This window comes from Mytilus galloprovincialis, chromosome 6 (genome assembly GCF_965363235.1).
Source record: "Mytilus galloprovincialis chromosome 6, xbMytGall1.hap1.1, whole genome shotgun sequence".
Lineage (NCBI taxonomy): Eukaryota > Metazoa > Mollusca > Bivalvia > Mytilida > Mytilidae > Mytilus > Mytilus galloprovincialis.
Genome location: NC_134843.1, coordinates 54,893,370 through 54,913,385, shown reverse-complemented (window position 1 = coordinate 54,913,385; position 20,016 = coordinate 54,893,370). Strand labels below are relative to the sequence as shown.

At 31.2% G+C, this 20,016-nt stretch overlaps 1 protein-coding gene across 1 annotated transcript in view; it reads right to left on the bottom strand.

Annotated features, from left to right (window-relative positions):
• The window catches only part of LOC143079903 (uncharacterized), a 270,874-nt gene that overhangs the window by 172,516 nt on the left and 78,342 nt on the right, over positions 1 to 20,016 (bottom strand). The window contains exons 4-5 of the mRNA XM_076255530.1: positions 3,034 to 3,105; positions 1,763 to 1,834 (exon numbers count right to left, since the gene is read on the bottom strand). Coding sequence (XP_076111645.1) covers positions 1,763 to 1,834; positions 3,034 to 3,105 — 144 coding nt within the window. The remainder of the gene's footprint in view (positions 1 to 1,762; positions 1,835 to 3,033; positions 3,106 to 20,016) is intronic.

The following is a 20,016-nucleotide window of genomic DNA, read 5'->3' as shown; positions in this document are numbered from 1 at the left end:
ACTACATAAAAGTAACCATTGAATAACAAAAAAGGCATTACAAAGTGTATGAACAAGTCACATTAAAACGAAAGTACGAATTAATAGTTCTCGCAGTAACTGTTATTGAAAGCTAGTTAAAAACCAAACACAATTGATAATAAAAATTCATGCATCAAAGACTTAAATCAACTTAAATCAACACAGGGATGTAGTATATTTACGTCATTGACAGGCAAAGAACACATGACTTGTGCAATGCCAAAAATAAAGCATCGACAGGCAGTAGGATAGTTCTATATAGAAAACAAAATGAACGTGGATGTGTCTTTATACATCCCGTTGGAAATAATGCAAATATGGTGTTTTTTTTTTAATTTGCAGACGACAAAGTCGATATTTGTACCAATGTTAACTATATCATGTATATTCAAAGATCTGATTACAACATTGCTACGATAACCTTTACTAATAAGGTTTGATGAGTTTCAGGAAGCACATAGTAATTTCCGCGCCTTTAGTTCATTATAAACGTACAGTTTGAAATGTAAAATACTGTTTTAATTATCTTTTATTATAATGTTTGTTTTTGATCGATGTAGGGTTTTAACTTTTATCCATGTCTTCATAAATAGACCGTGGTTTTTTTTCTCTCCCAATTTAAGCACTGCAGCTTATTAAACCCTATTCTGACAAGACTGATACGTTTAAAAAACGTTTGTAATCTTTTGAATAGTGCATCACTTAACACATAAAATATATTTTTTAAAACAGAATCAAAGTCATACTAATGGGTCATTGCACTTTCGTTATTAATCATGGTTATATTAGCATATCTTTTTCATGAAAGATTCAGTGCTTTATTTTATTTTATTGTTTTCTACATTTAATAACTTCAGATGGATTTGGCTATCAATTTTAGGTATTTCTGTCATATAGCTCTTCAAATTTTGAAATTATTTAAAGTGTTGTTCAATTGTTTACAACACTGGGTCGATACCTCTGCTGGTGGACTATCAGTTCCCGAGGGTACCATCAGCTCAATACTTCGGTACTGACATGATTAATAAATTTTCTAAAATTGCCCGTTTATAAATTTTGAAATTATTAAGAAACTAAGGCTTCAACTCCCTCGGGCAAAGTTTACTTTAGATGAATTTAGCTATCAATTTTAGGTATTTTTTTCATATAGCTCTTCAACGGTTTCGGTACTTATATACATCCTCGGATTTCAAATGTTTGGCTTTGGGTGTTCCTGATGAAGGTAAATCCAGAAAAGCGCTTCGGAAGCATTGTAATTATTAAACCTGTTATTTTCAATTTTTTAATAAGTTTTAGGTAAAATATCCTTCTTTGTTTCTGTTAAATGTATGCGCTACTTTGATTTCCTAAGAACAATCTCAGTTTTCTCTGTTCCCTCATTGCTCCATCCAATGCAACATTGAAATAAATGTGTTATGGTTCGTTATCGTATTTTCATAAGGGAAAAATGTTTTTGTTTTAATAATCTTCATTTCATTTCGACAACTGTTTAGATTTATATATATTTTACAAGGATTCCTGAAGAATTTTGGTAGCTAAGCGATTATTTCTTAAATGAAACGCATAGTAGCTGTACTAAAAATTGGGTTGGTATTCAACCTACCGCGATAATTGGTTATGATTTTTATCTATTCTAACCAGATAATTGTTTTGTAAAGAGATTTATTTTCACCAAAATAAGTCTGTTTCTGACTTGATTTGAATTTTTGAAAAATAAAACTTTAAATAAAAATATACTTACAATGTTCGTAGTTGTCTTAAACTGCTAAAATCCATTTTTGCTATACTTTTCAATTTGTTGTCATCAATATCACTTATAGAAGAAAGATAAAAAATGATAATTATTTTGCATCCGAGGCCCTTTTTTAATAAGCCTTTAGAAGCCCTCACACTTTACCCCTTTTAGTAACGAATGGATATATTCTAGAATTTACTAACACAATTGCACCTAATGACCTGAGATTAAACAAGATTATTTTCCTGATGTTGAAATTACAAAATTCAGTAAAAAAAAAAGACGACAAAAATGAATACGAATAGGATAAAACCGAAAATAAAGGATCGTCAATATGGTAAGAATCGCGCGATATGCTAATACATGATGCGATAAACTGTTTTAATCGGAAAATAAGTCACAATCGGAAAAATTACAGATCAGACGACTTTACATGTATCAAACGATCTAGAACTGCGAAAATATGTTTCTAATGAGTTGAGATACCGACCATTGTAAAGGTCAGTAAATTTGTAATAAATAAAAGTTTTGAATTACTTTATTTAAGTCTCGTTTATTAGGTGACCTGATATCGCCAATGTATCTTAAAGTGACAGCAAAGAACTCGTTAAATTTGCTGTGATGGAGACTCATTGGTGGTCTTCAGCTCTTTTCTGCTCTCTGGTCTGGTTGTTGACTCTTTGGTATATTCCAATTATACATTCTTAATTTTATATACGGTGCCCCCGAATTATGGATTCTAGCTTGTGACGTATCCTCTTTATTGAGGTTAAACATATAATAGTGTTCTTTTAATTGTCTGTATAAGCTTAACACCGTTAAAGTTTTGTCCTTGTGTGTAACATCGTTCCGACGTGCCATGGTATTTATAGACCCGCCAGTGTGTAACTGTGCTATGGTCTTATGTCTTATAATTCGTATTATTAATTTTTGTTACTTTATTTGTTCCATAGTTGTCATACTAATTATTTAAATATACTTTTATACAAGTGAGAGGTTAAGCTAGCTACACAATTTGAATCAACTTACATTTTCAATTCCACATGAGGAAATGTATGTACCATATATATACAAAAGTTGTTTTACATTGATGTTTGAGGTCTTTAAATTTTTTAAGGGAACTTGTTTTGAATTTTTCTTGAAGTTCGGTACTTTTAGTTTTTTTCTAGTATTCTCTCCACTTTAACAAAAGAATATAGTAAACTGAAGAAAAATGAAAATAACATCTGAAAATATGCATATATTATTTTGTATCGTTTTTTATGTAATATACTTACAGTGTGATTAACTGGTGACAGTCTTTAAAGGTTTCATTCGGGATTTCTTCTATCAAATTGTTGTAGATGTAGCTGGTGATAATGTTCAAAAGAAAGAAGATATTTCAACAACAACAAAAATGGATATGATACCTTCAAGTCAATCTTTGCTAAAATGTCTTGAGTAAATATACCTATGTCTATTAATATTATATCTTTCGATGTTTCTGTCTTTCTTTTACAGCAATGCTTACGTTGATTTATCAGTCACTACATTGAAGTAATTATGTAAAAAGTAAAATCACAAAAATACTGATCTTCGAGGAAAATCTAATCGGAAAGTCCATAATTACATGCCAAAATCAAATAACAAAACACATAAAAAACGATTGGACAAAAACTGTCATATTCCGGACTTGGTACAGGCATTTTCAAATATAGAAAATGGTGGATTTAACCTGTAGCGCTAACCCTCTCACTTTGTGAACACTAAATGACGTGTAGAACGGTTTTATCTTGCATGGTGAAAAAAAGCATGGAAATTTGGTCATTTTTTCGAGCTTCACGATGTGGTTGACCATCACTTCACACATATGTTCATTTTGCGGATAACCCATTTTTTCTACTTTATAATTATATGCATTGACATATCTTAACTTGTCACGAACTGCCAGTCCATTGTCGCCCGAGAGCAACTAATCTTAACTTTCAAAATCTGTAGAGATGGTTTAATCGATTAGAGTTTATTTATTGAACCTCATTTTTCATAATATCTGTTCCTATCTAAGATTTGGAATTTTATTTAAAATTTTTTGTCATTTTAGTCTTCTTGTTTTTTGTTCTTATCAAAATAAGTGCAGAACAATTTGTCAAATTAAATTTTTTTTTAAACGATATAGTGCATAATATTATTGGAACAATCATTCTATACTGATTTAGTGCAAAATTTTAATATTTACTTACATGGTTTGTAAAAGTGGCATCTCTTTACAAAAATGAACATCAATGTCATGTATTCTGTTGTTAGCAAAATTCCTTAAACAAAGAAAGTTGATTGAAATTTTTTTTTTATATCAAATATATAACTATTGAAAAGATCGGCAGATTTTGTGTTTAATTAACAATGTCAAAGTATTTTTTTTATTTCCAATATGCGTTCTTCTGATTCCAAATGTTAATAAATAGATTTGCAAAAAATATCGTTTTATTTCTTTGTTTTTTTGCAATATTGTATATTGCTTACTTAGTATTATAAATATGAAATTTGACGTAAAAAATTCTAACACAATCAACTCTATATACTTACATGTAGTACGTATCATTTGGTAAGTCTGGAATACGTTCAAAGGATTTGGAATAACAGTATACATGAAACCCTAATGTTAAGTTACTACAACTACAAGTCGACGGACATGATGTATTCACTAGTTTAGCACAAACAACAAGTACAATAAAGAACAATCTTCTATTCTTCATTTTGATTTAATAACTGAAAAGCAAACAAAACAATGAAGTAAAGAAAACATCATATCAAATTTTGTAATGATGAATCATATGTATTTATAGAAAAATAAAACAAATAAACTAAAAACAATATGGCTTTGCTTTAAATATTGTGACATAACCCGACAAAAGTCAAGTGTTGCTTTCTCTAGCATATGAATTGAAAATCTTTCTGGACTGGATATAGTTGTACCTCTTTGACAACTGTTTCTTTATTAACCAAGTCAGCAGTATACTTGAGTATAACCATATACATTATATGTTTTTTTATAAACACTCCGTATCAGGTTTTTTTTTATAAACTCAACATATATCCCCACAACATTTAGCAAGGAGAAAATCATGGATAAGAAATTGTCTATGTTCCTTTGGAATTTAAGCCAAAGATGAAGAACTGGCTCTTCCGTCATACTGTATTTGATACCTTAACTATACATTTAGTGTCCTTGGTAACAACAGTATATTACTGGGTCTTCCAAGTTCCACAAAACCTCTTTCTAGATTATCAATATGTACTTAATCAACATTCAAAGCCGGGCTTGCGAACCAAACTATAATACATGTGGCGTGATTCAGATGTGAATACTAAACAAAATCCAAATATCTTGTAGAGTAAGTACAATCTAAAACTCTTTCATATTGTAATAGTATAACATTATAAACGTCAAATTTTCACCATTTGAACTAAAAGATAAACTAAAAAGTCCTACTTTGTTTCATAAAACAAAACGTCCTACGTAGGTATACGTGCAAGGTTCTTTTCTAAGGGAGGGACGAACAATCGGCATTCCCATGGGAACAAAGTGTGCCCTCTCTTTGCCGACTAGTTGCTTTATTCATATGAGACTGACTTTATACAGGTAATTCTTAGGAGTGTCCATTATTTTAACTTTCCGCTATAAAGCTGATTATCTGCTCTTCTAAAAAGCTCAACATTTGATGGAAACATCTATCCTATCGAACTTGAGATAAGCTAGCTAACAGATTAAGTTAAGTCTGCCTGTTATCAAGACTTTCGTCTAGAAATTGATAAATGCGATTGATTGAAAACAATTGTTTACGACTAGAGTGATGATTTCAGCTTTCCAATTGTATATTTTTATGTAGCCGCATTCCAGCGACACCTGCCGACGGAGTATATATCTCATAGTTGATACGATAATCTAGGGCTTGTAATTCCTATCTTATTTTTCCTTGATATAGGAATGACAATCAAAAGGTATCTATCAAACAAAGATTTCCCAGTAAGAAAGTTGAAATCGTCACTTCGTAACTTTTACGGACGCCATAACTGGTTAAACACGTCAAACTTTATGAAATGTCCGTTTTACAGATGACAACGGTTATGTTCAAATTGTCGTTACACAGTCACTTACCCTTTTCCCTTATAATGTAACATACCGAATAAGATTTATCAACTAAATTTTGTTAAAATAAAGTAACATGACGGGTGCCACATGTGGAGCACAAAATGCTTACCCTTCCTGAGTACCCTCAGTTTTGTTTGATGGTTCGTATTGTAAAGTTTTTGGTTTTCTATGTTGTATTTTGTGTTGTGTTGTTTTTTTTTACTTGTTTTGAAATGGCATTGTCATGTCTCATTGGTGTTTGACGCTCCTCTTTTATCAATATCAATTAGAAATGTTAAACTGATATAATCACATTTCATATTATGGCCGGTAAACTCCTTTATTGCCAATAATTTAATAATTACTTTGTTTAGCTATTGTATTCGACATTAAGCAATACAAATGTACTTTAAAATAGCATTATTTACGGTAAGAGTTTTTCTCATCGTTGAAGGCCGTTCGGTTACCTATAATTAAGTTCATTTACTTTATTCAAACTTAGGTGAACAGCTAAAGCCCTTGGTTGGGGTAAAATAAGAGAAAAAAACCCGTGTGTGGTGTAATGGTGTAGGCATATGGTGCAATGGTAGAAGGTGTATGGTGCTATGGTGTATATGGTAACGAGGGAATAGGGTGATGGTGTAACGTACGATCAACAAGGATGTGAATGAATGGTGTAAATATAATAAAGAAAATTTGGTATGATTGCCAATGAGATAACTGTCCACAAGAGACCTAAATAACACAGAAATTAACTATAGGTTACCGTACGGCCTTAAACAATGAGCAAAGTCTATACCGCATATTCAGCTATAAAAGGCCCCGAAATGACAATGCAAAAAAAATCAGACGATAAAACTAACAACCTTATTTATATAAAAAATGAGCGAAAAAGAAATATGTAACACATCAACAAACGACAATCACCGAATAACTGGCTCTCGACTTGGGACAGGCACATACATACATAATGGGTTGAAACATGTTAGTGGGATCTAAACCCTCCCCTAACCTGGGACAGTGGTATAACAGTTCAACATAAGAACGAACTATAAAAATCAGTTGGAAAAGGCATAACTCATCAAATGGACAAAATTACAAGTGGACGTGGCCGGGTACTTATACATCCCAACAACAAAAAGACAATAGGAACAGATCTGAGAGTACTCGCAGTTATCTGAAAGCTAGTTCAGAGCCACCAACAACTAATAAAAAAATCATGCATCTATGACTTAATTATCAATCCGTACACATCCCACATCCAATGGATTTAGTATGAAGACGTCATAAACAGTCATAGAAAAACATGACCTTGTGCAATGCCAAGATACAGGTATCGACAGATTGTAGAATCTGTATATGTATATAACATACTAGTTATATTTAGTTTGCTTTAAATTTACTAATTACAAAATCAATATTTATATCAATAAAAACAGTATTCAATGATCTTATTACAGTGTTGACATGGTAACCTTTTAGAATAAGTTTATTTAAAGGTGCGATAATTTTTCAGGATAATTTCTAAATTTCTGGTCATGGTTAACAACATTGCGGTAAAAATAAGGATGTACTATCCCGTTTGAAATAAGTTTTATACAGGTACAACCAAACTTCCAAAACCATATATTTATATCTCTAAAAAAATTAGTAAAGGTTTTAAGTAATTTATGGTAACGATATCCTTGGTTTACTGATTTACCGGTAATACACAGATTACGTTCGTTAAAATCAAAAACGTGATAACAGACACGGGAATAACGAACGAGCTGCGAAATTTAAACACATTAAGATGGTGCCAGAGGAGCATCACCATCTAAAAGTGGAAAATTAACAATGAGGATAAAAAAATCGTTCCTTTCGTCGTACATTTTAGTGTGGAGTTTATCGTTTATAACCGAAATATCTAATTCTAGAAAAGGACAGTTATTACCGTTTGAATTTGATTAATTTTAAGAAAGTTATTTGGGCTAAATTTCAGCAGTATATTGAGAAAATTCTTGATTATTCAACTAAAAAATATTATCAAGATAACGGTATATAGTGTTGTTGAATTTATCAATCAAATGCAATTTCGACGGGTCTAAAGTAATTATGTAATTAAATGTTTTCTAGATATTACACATATATGTATTTCTACAATCTGTCGACTCCTATGAATTGGCATAGCACAAGTGCATGTATAATCTGACTGTTAATGATGTCTTCACACTAAATTAATTAAATGTTGGATGTGTACTGATTGATATTTTAGTCTTTTATACATCACTTTTTTCATTAGTTGTTATTGACTTTGAACTAGCTGTCAGTAACTATGAGTACACTCAGATCTGTACTTAGTGTCTTTTGTTTTTGAGATATATGATAACCCGTTCACAACCACTCTATGATTTGTAATATAAATTAAAATTGTATCCATCTGATGAGTTCAACCTTTTTTTAACTGATTGTAATGTTACACTGTCACACCACTGTTATAGGTTACTGAAGGGTTGAGCGATCACAGACAGGGTTAACCACGACACATTGATAATTTGAAGTTCAGTGGTGATTGTAATATTTGTTTATCGTATATTGGCATAGTCAAATTAACAACTCATCCAGAGGAGAACTTCATGGACTTTTTAAAACAATCTTTGGCTTAGAAAACTATCTTGTGAAATTATCACAAATCGAACGCGAGTGTATTTCAAAATTAAGATGCTGCAATGTAAAAATTCCAATAGATCTGGGTAGATGGTATAATGTTCCAAAAGACGAGAGGACATATAATATGCGTTTAACTGCAATTGGCAATTTTTACCATTATTTGAATGCAATTCTATATTAGTAAAAAAATATTAAAAATCTGCACATTCCAGAGTATTACGTGAAATATCCAAGTGAAGCAAAAATTAAAGGACTACTGTCATTAGTTAATATTACTGTACTTAAAAATGTATCTTTATTCATTTCAAAGTTAACTAAAATACTATAATACAAAGTAAAGTAAATTTTTCTAAATATTCCATTTCTAAGTTGTTTTATTTATGTCTTTAATTGTATGTGATTGTATTGTGTATGCATCTACCTCTTGTTTCACATGTCAATGTGACAGAGTCTTTTTAAAATAAAGCATATTGTATTGTATTGTATAGTTTTGTTAACAATAATTGCCTGTATAAACTTTATTTGTCATTTAGTGGATAGTTGTCTTATTGGCAATCATACCCCATCTTTGTATTTTATATATAGTGAAAATATAAGAAAACTAATATCGTAGGAGTAAATGGTAATTACAAACAGTATTTTGACACAGCAGATATTTATTCATGTTGAAATAAACTTGGTAATAAAACAATGGTCTCCTTTACAAAAAGATTGTTGATGTGAAAAGACTAACTAGATCAACATATAAACTATAGCAAGGATTGTGCAATCTATGAATATTTTAAAGATGGGATTATATATGGGAGTAACTTTGTAAGGTTTTTTGTACCGGAATTCTCTGAAAATGTTCAATAATTGATACAGGCCATTTGATCAAAGTCTACACTGTACCTTTTGGAATATTTGTTTTCTAGATATCATTTGTTTAAGATAGGTCATCGGTATAGGTTTTCTTGGATAGAATTTTCTTATAATTTGCCAAAATGAAGATTCAATCATGCTCTTATCCTATCAGTCGAGTATGTTTTTATATTTAAAGAGTAACTAACCCTTACGAAACTTAGTTGAAAAAGATAATCTAAAACACAAATATTTGGTATTTATTCAAATATTTTGAATAATGCAATAAATCAGCAAGTTTAAATAAACAGTCTAACCAATCAAATTGCACATCACTAGACTGATTGTGTACTGCGATAGTACAATCCACGATAGCGGTAACCATGAATTTATCTTAAAAAGCCAACTCCTTATAATATGATCTTTACTGTTATCTTGCATTGATTTAATTGCGTTTTCATTAATTATAATTCCGGCCAAGATTGATTTCAAAATAGTTGTAAGTTCCTACCTGTACACCCATTGATATAAATGTAAAGTGATGTTTGTTATCTACCATTACTACACTTTTTTAGTACATTGAAGCAACTGATATCAAAACACAAATATATTTGTAGTCGATTAGTTCATTCATTTAAGTTTAAATCCACAAATTTACAATCGTCAGGTGACATAAACGTCCTTGCTCGAATTTACTTATTACGTTTTAAATCGTTGATCGATGATATTCAATAACAGAAAATTTAATTGTATGATATACAATTCTGAAATCGTTTGATAATTTTCTGCTTAAATCATGTGTGTGATATTTGATATTACTTAATTCTAAACACACAAATGTTGTCTGTCTTTCTTTACAATTTTTTTTTATCAGGGATGGGTATATTAGGTATTATTTGATTGTATTTCATACTTATTATACAACACTGAAAACAATGGTCAACATGACTCATATGAAAAATGATCAGCCTTTTACAGACATACATGTACTTCCAATTGTTGAATTGTTTATCATCAATGCTTAAGGATAATAAATAATTCATAACCTTGAGTTATTTAAATCGTAACCACATGATATTATTATTTGCAAAATAGTTTTAAATTGATCCGTTGGTAAACAATGTTCTTTATTATATGTACAACGCAAAAAGTACATTATGCCGTGCGGCCATTTTGAAAAGTTTTTTTTTTCTATATACGAAAAATATTTTAAACAAAAGACAAACTTGTATAAATGAGTAAAAGTTAATATAATATGCTGTTTATATTCCCGTTAACACAAATCTGAATACGGGAATACAACCAGCATTTTATATCAACTTCGGCTAATTTATGCATGTACAAGCTACTCCTTGTAAATATCTTTCTTCACTACTAAGGCTAAGTGTTGGTTTGATCAGATTAATTGTCAATTATGTTTTAATCTGCTAAATATTGTGGTATTGATAAGTACTTACAATTCCCCTAAAATAAAAACAGCTAAAAAATGAATCACATTTGCATTAAACATCACGTTTACAGTCATGATTTATTTTAGAAAAGTTGTAAGTTCTTACCTGTTTTCACTTTAAAATAAATGTTAAGTGATGTTTGTAAACTACCATTATCTTTGAAGGAAAATATTCAATAGCACACACCTCAAATCACGTTCTCTATTTAAACTGTTTGTGTCGTATTCGACATTTACTTATTTGTTAAAAGATACATTGTAAGTTGTTGATGTTTATCTTTACAATTCTTTGTAAGTTATAATGAAAGGACGACATATATATAGTATTGTTTGATTATTGTTATATTAAAGCTTCTCCGTTCATGTCTCTCAACCTGATCAACATGATACAAACGTGTTATAATAGGCCAGTTAAATCCGAAATCTAAAAACAGGGAAATATTGTTGATCGTAGATGTTTAAAAGGGCAATGGCTGTACAATTTATGTTTTCCGATTTGACTCAACTTCTCATACTAGTATTTGATTTATAACCAAAAAAAAACATACAAAATATAGTACATAGTTATATAAAATCTAAAATAAATAACGTAGAAGGCATGGGCTCGATAATATGTATCATTTGTTCGTGTGTGTTCTATTCTAGTCGCCCTCCAATTGACTAAAGAGTTGACTGCGACAGTCATATAGCAGTAACCGTTTTAAATATTCATATGGAAATAAATAGATAGCGAACTCATTCAATCGGATATTTCTAGATAAGTTTAATTTCATATGATAGTAAAAAAAGATATATAAATCATCGTTTTCTCCTCTATTTTAATGAGTTTATATGGATTGAATCAGTCAATCAACAGTTTTACCTTTGTTTCACCTTCAATGTTGCCATTCTTTTCCTGTTAATAACTAAACACGCATATATTATGCATAATCTATCTCTAACTAAAGTAGATATAAACTCCAAAACATATAAAAGAACCAAGACAAAAATAAAAGACTAACAATAAAGCTTAATAACCATAAAACAGGTTTCCAAGAAATACAGAGTAACCATAACCATTGTGATAACGTAACATTGACCATGATCAGTAGTTTTAGCAGGGAACCATAAACACTAAACTTATATGGACAGATAATCACCGATCAAGAAATACTATACTCAATTGAATATTCTGTCTTCATATTTCGGCGATTAAAGAAGGATTGCGATATAAAAATTTCACAATTACAATTATAATTCGTGATTTTTCAAAAGACATAAATATACACCTAAAGGTGGCGATGTGTTTTAATTCATATACCAGTACTTAAGGGTAATTTTAAAAGTAATTCATTACAAATATATGAAATGTTTGATGTTATTCGTGAATTGTACTCTTTGACCCGCCTGCGCCGAAATATAACGTATTTTCAGCAATACAAAGTACAAGTATAATTTAAAGAATGATCTTTTTCATGTAATTTTGCAATAACGAATAAGCCGCAATTGATGTTTCACGATGCTTTTCGCCATCATTAAAAAAACGTTACCTGATCATTCACTATCCGAAATATATATATTTTTACAAATACTTCAATTTTTGCAAAGTTTCTGATTGAGCTACTACAAAATAAATTTAAGAACCATTTTGAACAGTTATAAAAAACGTGATATTTAAGAAAAAGTAGTTTGTCCATTGAAAATATGAAAAAACAATATTAGAAAAACAAGAGATATGGGATATCCAAATATCCATTAACATTCTGCCCGAATGATCGTTAAAATAATGTATGATGCATCTAGGTTTGAGTTTGTGATGGTCAAGCTTGTTAAATAATGTCTGCATTGTACATTAATTGTAACGGCCAAGCAGACAATTCTATTAAGGTTCATGAAAACAATTCAGATAGAAATATTTAACTACTCTAACCATAGCGAATTATTATAGGCAATTAAATACTGATAACAGTACTGAGTTACGAAATAATTTACCAAGTCTAGCTCTTCTTTTTGTTTTATTGTAATTGGCTTATTAAAACATATCTGTATTAAAAAAAAGCAAACAAACAGGATTCAATCGTGCATAAGAAACTTGCATACATTTTTTTGTACATTATGAACGTTAGATAGATTTATATGGCACTCAAATGAATTTATGATGCTCTGGTCCATATGGTGCTTTGATTAGCAGTGCAAATGGCACTTAGTTAAATTTATTTGATGCATTATGTACTCAAGGGTAAGTGCATTATATGGCACTTGGATGAATTTATGATGCTCTAGTACACAAATCGTGTTGATGAGCAGTACATATAGCACTTATATAGATTTTTTCTGCTTGAGTACATAATGTAATTAGGATTGGTGCATATGGACTTTAGATGAATTTACGATGCTCTTATACAAATGGTGAAATGATAAGCAGTGCTTGAGTACATATTTTATTTTTGCGGAATTAGCACTTAAATTAATTTAAAGGGAAATTCCGCGATTTTTTACTTATCATCTAATTATGTTCATCTTAACATAAAAAACACATTTGCAAAGTTTTAAATTTATATTCCTTCTAATAACGGAGAAAATTAGTATTTGTAACTTTTTGGTTGAATTCTCGAGTGGGTCGTGACGCTTTAGCCCGATGTGTTGAATTCTGGGAAAAAATAAAATCTGTTTAACTTTTATAGCTTATCAAAAATAAAAGTAATTAAAAGCGCACAGCTGACGAATGGTCGTAGTTATTAACCACAATATAAGAATGAACGAAAATGAATATGCATATACCGTTTTGTATAGATTGAATTAAATTCCTATAAAATTATCTCTAGTAAATGTTTTCGAATAAATTTTATTAATTATTGTTGAGATTTGTTTTCATAAAATATTTATTGAACATTTTTACTGATATTGAACTGAAAATATTTCATTTCTGTTTACCGTTATTGTTTTGATAATCATTTCAATGCAACTAATGTGTGAGCAGAGTGTGTATATTATTTTGTAAAGGTCATTGTATATTTCCCGGCTTGAGGTCAATTCGTTTACCTTGTAGCTATTTAGCTGCAGGTGTGAGTTCAAGCGTACACAGGTATGAATGTTGTTATTTGGAACGGATAACTTGACAGAAAGGATTAGAAAGAGTATGCTGTATTTAATACACTAAGATTTAATACACGATGAGAATAAAGATACAATAATTAAATTGTGTAAATTAATTGAAAATAAAATTCAGATTCGTAATTCCAAAAGTGTATAAAAATAAAAGGAAACAATTTTTTATTACTTTCTTAGCGGCAATTGGCGTAAAGATTCAAATATGAAGTAAAAAATAGTAGTTTTAATCTTTAATAAAAACTAAATGCAATATTACCCAATTTGATATACCAAGCACATCTGTTTGATATCATTGACTTTACCGGAATTTCTTAACTTGTATTCAAATCTGGCTGTGTTTAAATGCTCATAAAACTATCGCAATTTTAAAGTTTTTAATTGAAAAAAAATACAGCATACAACATGCATGATTTTTTTTTTTAGTTTCTTTTTAACAGTTCATTCTTACATAATTAAATTCATTTGACAATCATTTACACGAACTTTTTATGAAAAGAATACCAATTATCTAAGCTAAGGCATTATTTTTTTTGAGGATTTTTGTACATTTTTTTTTTAATTCTATGATAATATTTGTGCAATGTTTAACATGATAGCCGTCATTAATCCAAATAAGTAATACAGTAGTTGTAATAAAACTTATATTTTAGTCATGCATAACTGATATTGACGAATTTAGAATAGTTCGTCCATACATCGTTGTTCTTGAAACAATCATTATTAGTATACATGTAAGTTTCCTGACGTATAAGCGCCATTGAGGATGAGCTCCAGAGAAAGCAGACTAGTAGCGTTTCGTTAGTTTGTTTGTTGGGAAAGGAGAGGAAATGCAACCACTTGTACAGATAAACGACAGAATTACCATACAAGCATTTATAGTCAACACAACCATAAAGAGTTCCCATCGTTGGACGGGGAATATGAAGGCTTCCAAGAATGAACAAGTGACATGTCTAACTCTGAACAGTTAGAAAACGGACTATCGACATCGACCGCTTGTTCTTGATATTTGAAACTGCATGCATATATACGTATACGTTTATGATAGTGATGAGTTCTTGCGCCTGACAAAAACTAAATTCCTTCATGGTTATATCTTGCCATACGTTTATATTGGTTTGTAAGGTGATTACTCAAAATCGTTATTTGAAAATCCTGTTTGTGAGATTCATTTCAATACAGAAATTTCGTCTATATATTAAGTTTCACAAGTGTATAACACGGAGAAGCTCTGAAGGTACATTACTCCCATTTTGTTTGGGTGTGAACCATCGATGTTTACAGCAATATCAAAGAATAAGATGATGATGGTAGAAAGAACTATGGGCGTCATGTGGCAAATATTACATGCATATCGGACCATGAGTTGTCAATCTGTATGAAAAGCTTTCCAATACAACCATATTATTGAGAAGGAATGTTTACATGCTATACTCTCGTACTAGTATTACAGGGTTCTTGTGGCGTTCACCTTAGAAACACATCTTTTTAACGATGGTTAAAAAAAGACAGGACCAATTTAATGTCATATTTCCCTATTTTTTAAATATAACTAAAAGTCTTTTATCTGACAAGAATACTCCTATTTAGCGGACAAGTAATTTATTCTTTCTTCTGTTATTGAATACCAAGAAAGAAAATGAATCCCGAAATTAATTTGAAACTTTGATACTCAATAGTTTCCGAGCGAAATATTCACATCCCTTGGGGATAATCAGTGTTCGTCCAGTGGCATATATAACAATTGTGATGACGAATTCCTTCCTTTGTTCGTGAACAATCTTATTGAAATATAAATCTGTGATTTTACTATGTCCACTACTTCGATGAACCAAAGCAAATTATACATCGACCTGTGTTTAAATCAAATTGGTTCTCTTCTTCTTCATCTTCTTCTGGTATACAATAGTCTATCGACATTCGATGATTACATACTGTTGGCATACGTGGACTAGTCTATTTACAAATCTTTTTACCCCAATTTATTCAAAATATATGTTTTTTTCTTATGTTCAATGTATACATGTATATATTTTAAATTGCGCTATAGTTCCGTAACTTTCTACCCAGTCGTATAAACGAATCGTCGACAAGTGCGTACATTTTTTTAAATCAATATTTCTGGTATGTTCCAATCTGTCCTTCACTAGGGAACAATGAGTATATATTACATTTTCCCAAATTAACCCTTGAAAAAAATATTTAAATAGAGTTTAATTTCATCAAATCTTATTTTGGGTATTATTTATATTTTCATGAATAATATTCTTTACACCAGAAATGTTATTTATAAACAAGCGTATGAGTTTAGTAATGACAAGTAAGACAGAGTTGTATATTATACATCTGATAGTTCAAAATGGAAAGTTATAAGTTATCGGCCGTGTACACTGATCAATACCTACAGAAGTGAAACGATGCATGAACTTGCAAGCCCGACAGGACATCGCTTGAATACCTGGACGTGTCACCTCACACCCCTCACAATACCTTTGGAAGTAATACCTTTAGCCATGCTGGTGATCAGATGAGGGAAGATCAGAATTTATTTGAAAAAAGTTTTTTACTTTAAAGAATTATGAACAAATTAGATTTTCGAAAACAATTTTCACGGAACACTTATTTATGATTTCAACTTTGACTTTTTACCTAATTCCAATATCAACAGTTTAAAAACAACAGACCATGGTAATTTATAAAAATAAGAATATTTCCGTATCAAGTTAGTTAGTCGTATAAAACAACCGTACGATTGACAAGATATCGACACACAATTACGACTACATCGGTTACTGTAGTTTTGTTCCTTTGTGGTTTATAGACATATCGTTGTTATTAATCGGGAAAGAAGACAAAATGGCCGAACGCAGAGAATTGATACTCTAAATTTAAAATCGATGGTGATCGCTTATCTAGCGGAATAAAACTTTAATATCTATGAATTTGGGCATTTGTATACAGAATGAACATAATATCAATTTTTGATTTTTTTGCGAAGTTCCCCTTTAAGGGTCTTGAGTATATATGATACAGGAGAGAAGTGCATGTGGCATTTATGTGTGTATAGTGTAGAAATGGCACTTATTGGATGTTGAAATTCTATACTTTGTATTTAATTTAATTAATGATTTCTTTCAGTATTCTCATTGAGAGCTGACTTCACAATTACATATAGGAAGAAGAAAAAAGACCCAGAGTCTATGGGAGGAAATAAGGAAATATAGGCAAATCTGATTTCCGTTGAATGTACCTAGTATTGACCTTCTTTTATCAAGCTTATTTATTTCAAATTCATATTCTGATCAGTTGTCTGGAAGTTCACAGTCTAATACTGTTCAAAACTCAAACACTGATTCTTCAAATTCTAATGTTCAAAATAAAAATAATGAAATTACGATGATCAAGTTCTGAGGATATTCCCTGTTACAACACCAATCATTACACAAACTGGTGTAACAATTCTCAGAATTACTGGTATTATACAAGGCAAGGAAGCATTTAAATCAGATCTAGCCTTTATAACAGCACTGACAAACCTGTTACAGAGTGTTAATTCTATGGTACCACCAACGCAAAGTAACACTACATTAAATGCAATCGATACAACTGGCACCATATATACCAGTCACACATCTCAAATATGGAAGTTAGCCCATAATGTGAGAACAGCAATCCTTCGTGCTCAAATTATATTAGCAGAGGCTGCCAACATTGTTCGGCGCCTATTGAAGTAACTCCAAATCAATTAGTTGTTATTCATTTACTTCAGAACAATTCAAGCACAGATACATTTTCAACCGATTTATAAGGAGGTCACACTTTATAGCGTCCACTGGCTTGGGTATGGACGTTTAACTGTAACCTTATATTCAGTCAAATAAATTAATTAATCTGGAGCATTTACTTTAATCTAAATCTAAAGTGATCAAAACAGAGGGGTGAAAGATACCAGATGGACAGTAAAACAAAGTATTTATAGCATTCTGTATTCTGTTATACTCCAAAACTGTGTCCTCATCTGTTTCAATCCTAAATTGTGTACAACAAATGGCTGGTTTTCCGGATTTATCAAAGAATTCTGTTTTAAAAAAACTTTTAGTTGGGTTTCGGAAGAAAAAACACGATCATATATTAGTTAACCTACAACACATGGTATGAAGAAAAAACTGTAGAATCCTTATCACAGCTACGTTTGTTTGTTTTCAGCAATTTACCTAATTGCTGTCCATGCCTTTTCGAGATTTGGTGAAATAACAAGCTTTTTGTCAAGTCCAAAATATATTATTAATTTCACGTCAGTTAGATTTCTACTATCAGGAACGCATTCATTTGCGGTTTGTTGGTTATTAACTTGCATCAATTTAATTATGGTTTCATTGATAACATTTGTATTAAACATCACGTTTCAAGAAAGGATTGATTTTTAAATAATGTAAGTTCTTTCCTGTTTTCACTTTTAATAAAACGCTACGTGATGTTTGCCAACTATTATCACTACACTTTTCTGTCAGTCCATTGTATAATTGACATTAAACTCAAATATAATTGAAGACTTAATTTAATCTGCACAAATTTAAATCTCCCAGGTGTCAAGTAACATAAATGTTCTTGCACGAAATTGCGTATTACATTTAATCTTTCAATAGCACACACCTAAAATCACATTGTTCTTTTTAAACTATTTGTATCGTATTCTCAAAAGATGAGGTGTTGATTTCTATCTTTACAGTTTTTTGTAAGCGTATAACGAAGAAAGATATATATACGGTATTGTTTGATTGTTGTTACATTCAAGCTTGACCGTTGATGTGATCAACATAATACATACGTATAATAATAGGCATGTTTAATCAAAATTGGAATGATTTTTTAACATAGCACCCTTCGATACCATGCGCAAAAGAAGCGCCTGTTTCTCCTCTACAAGACCTATATAGTCATACCCGTGACACCCCTCATTATTTTTCTCTAGAAGCCCTGGAATAGGCCGACCCCCCTATTTTTTACCACTTTTTCAAATTTTGGGCTCTAGTTTCACATTTTTGAACATAGCACCCTTTGACACCTTCTGCAAAAGAAGAGCCTGTTTCTCCTCTACAAGACCTATATAGTCATACCCCGTGACACTCCTCACTGTTTATCTCTGGGAGCCCTGGAATAGGCCGACCCCCTATTTTTTACCATTATTTTTCAAATTTTGGACTCTAGTTTCACATTTTTGAACATAGTGCCCTTCGACACCTTGCGCAAAATAATTGCCTGTTTCTCCTCTATAAGACCTATATAGTTATACCCCGTGACACAACTCATTATTTTTCTCTAGAAGCCCTAGAATAGGCCGACCCCCCTGTTTTTTATCATTTTTTTTTTAATTTTGAGTTCGAGTTTCAGATTTTTTTACATAGCACCCTTTGATACCTTGCGCAAAAGAAGCGCTTGATTCTCCTTTACAAGACCTTTATAATCATTACCCGTGACACCACTCATTATTTTTCTCTAGGAGCCCTGGAACAGGCCGTCCCCCTATTTTTTTACCATTTTTTTCAAATTTTTAGCTCTAGTTTCACATTTTTGAACATAGCGCCCTTCGATACCTTGCGCAAAAGAAGGGTCTGTTTCTCCTCTACAAGACCTATATAGTCATACCCCGTGACACCTCTCATTATTTTTCTCTAGAAGCCCTAGAATAGGCCGACCCCCCTGTTTTTTACCATTTTTAAAGAAAATTGAGTTCTAGTTTTAGATTTTTTAACATAGCACCCTTTGATACCTTGCGCAAAATAAGTGCTTGATTCTCCTCTACAAGACCTATATAATCATTACCCGTGACACCCCTCATTATTTTTCTCTAGGAGCCCTGGAATAGGCCGACCCCCTATTTTTTTACCATTTTTTTCAAATTTTGGGCTCTAGTCTCAGATTTTTGAACATAGCGCCCTTCGATACCTTGCGCAACAGAAGCGCCTGTTCCTCCTCAACAAGACCTATATAGTCATACCCCGTGACACCCCTCATTATGTTTCTCTTGAAGCCCTGGAATAGGCCGACCCCACTGTTTTTTACCATTTTTACTTCAAATTTTGAGATCTAGTTTCAGATTTTTGAACATAGCGCCCTGCCCTT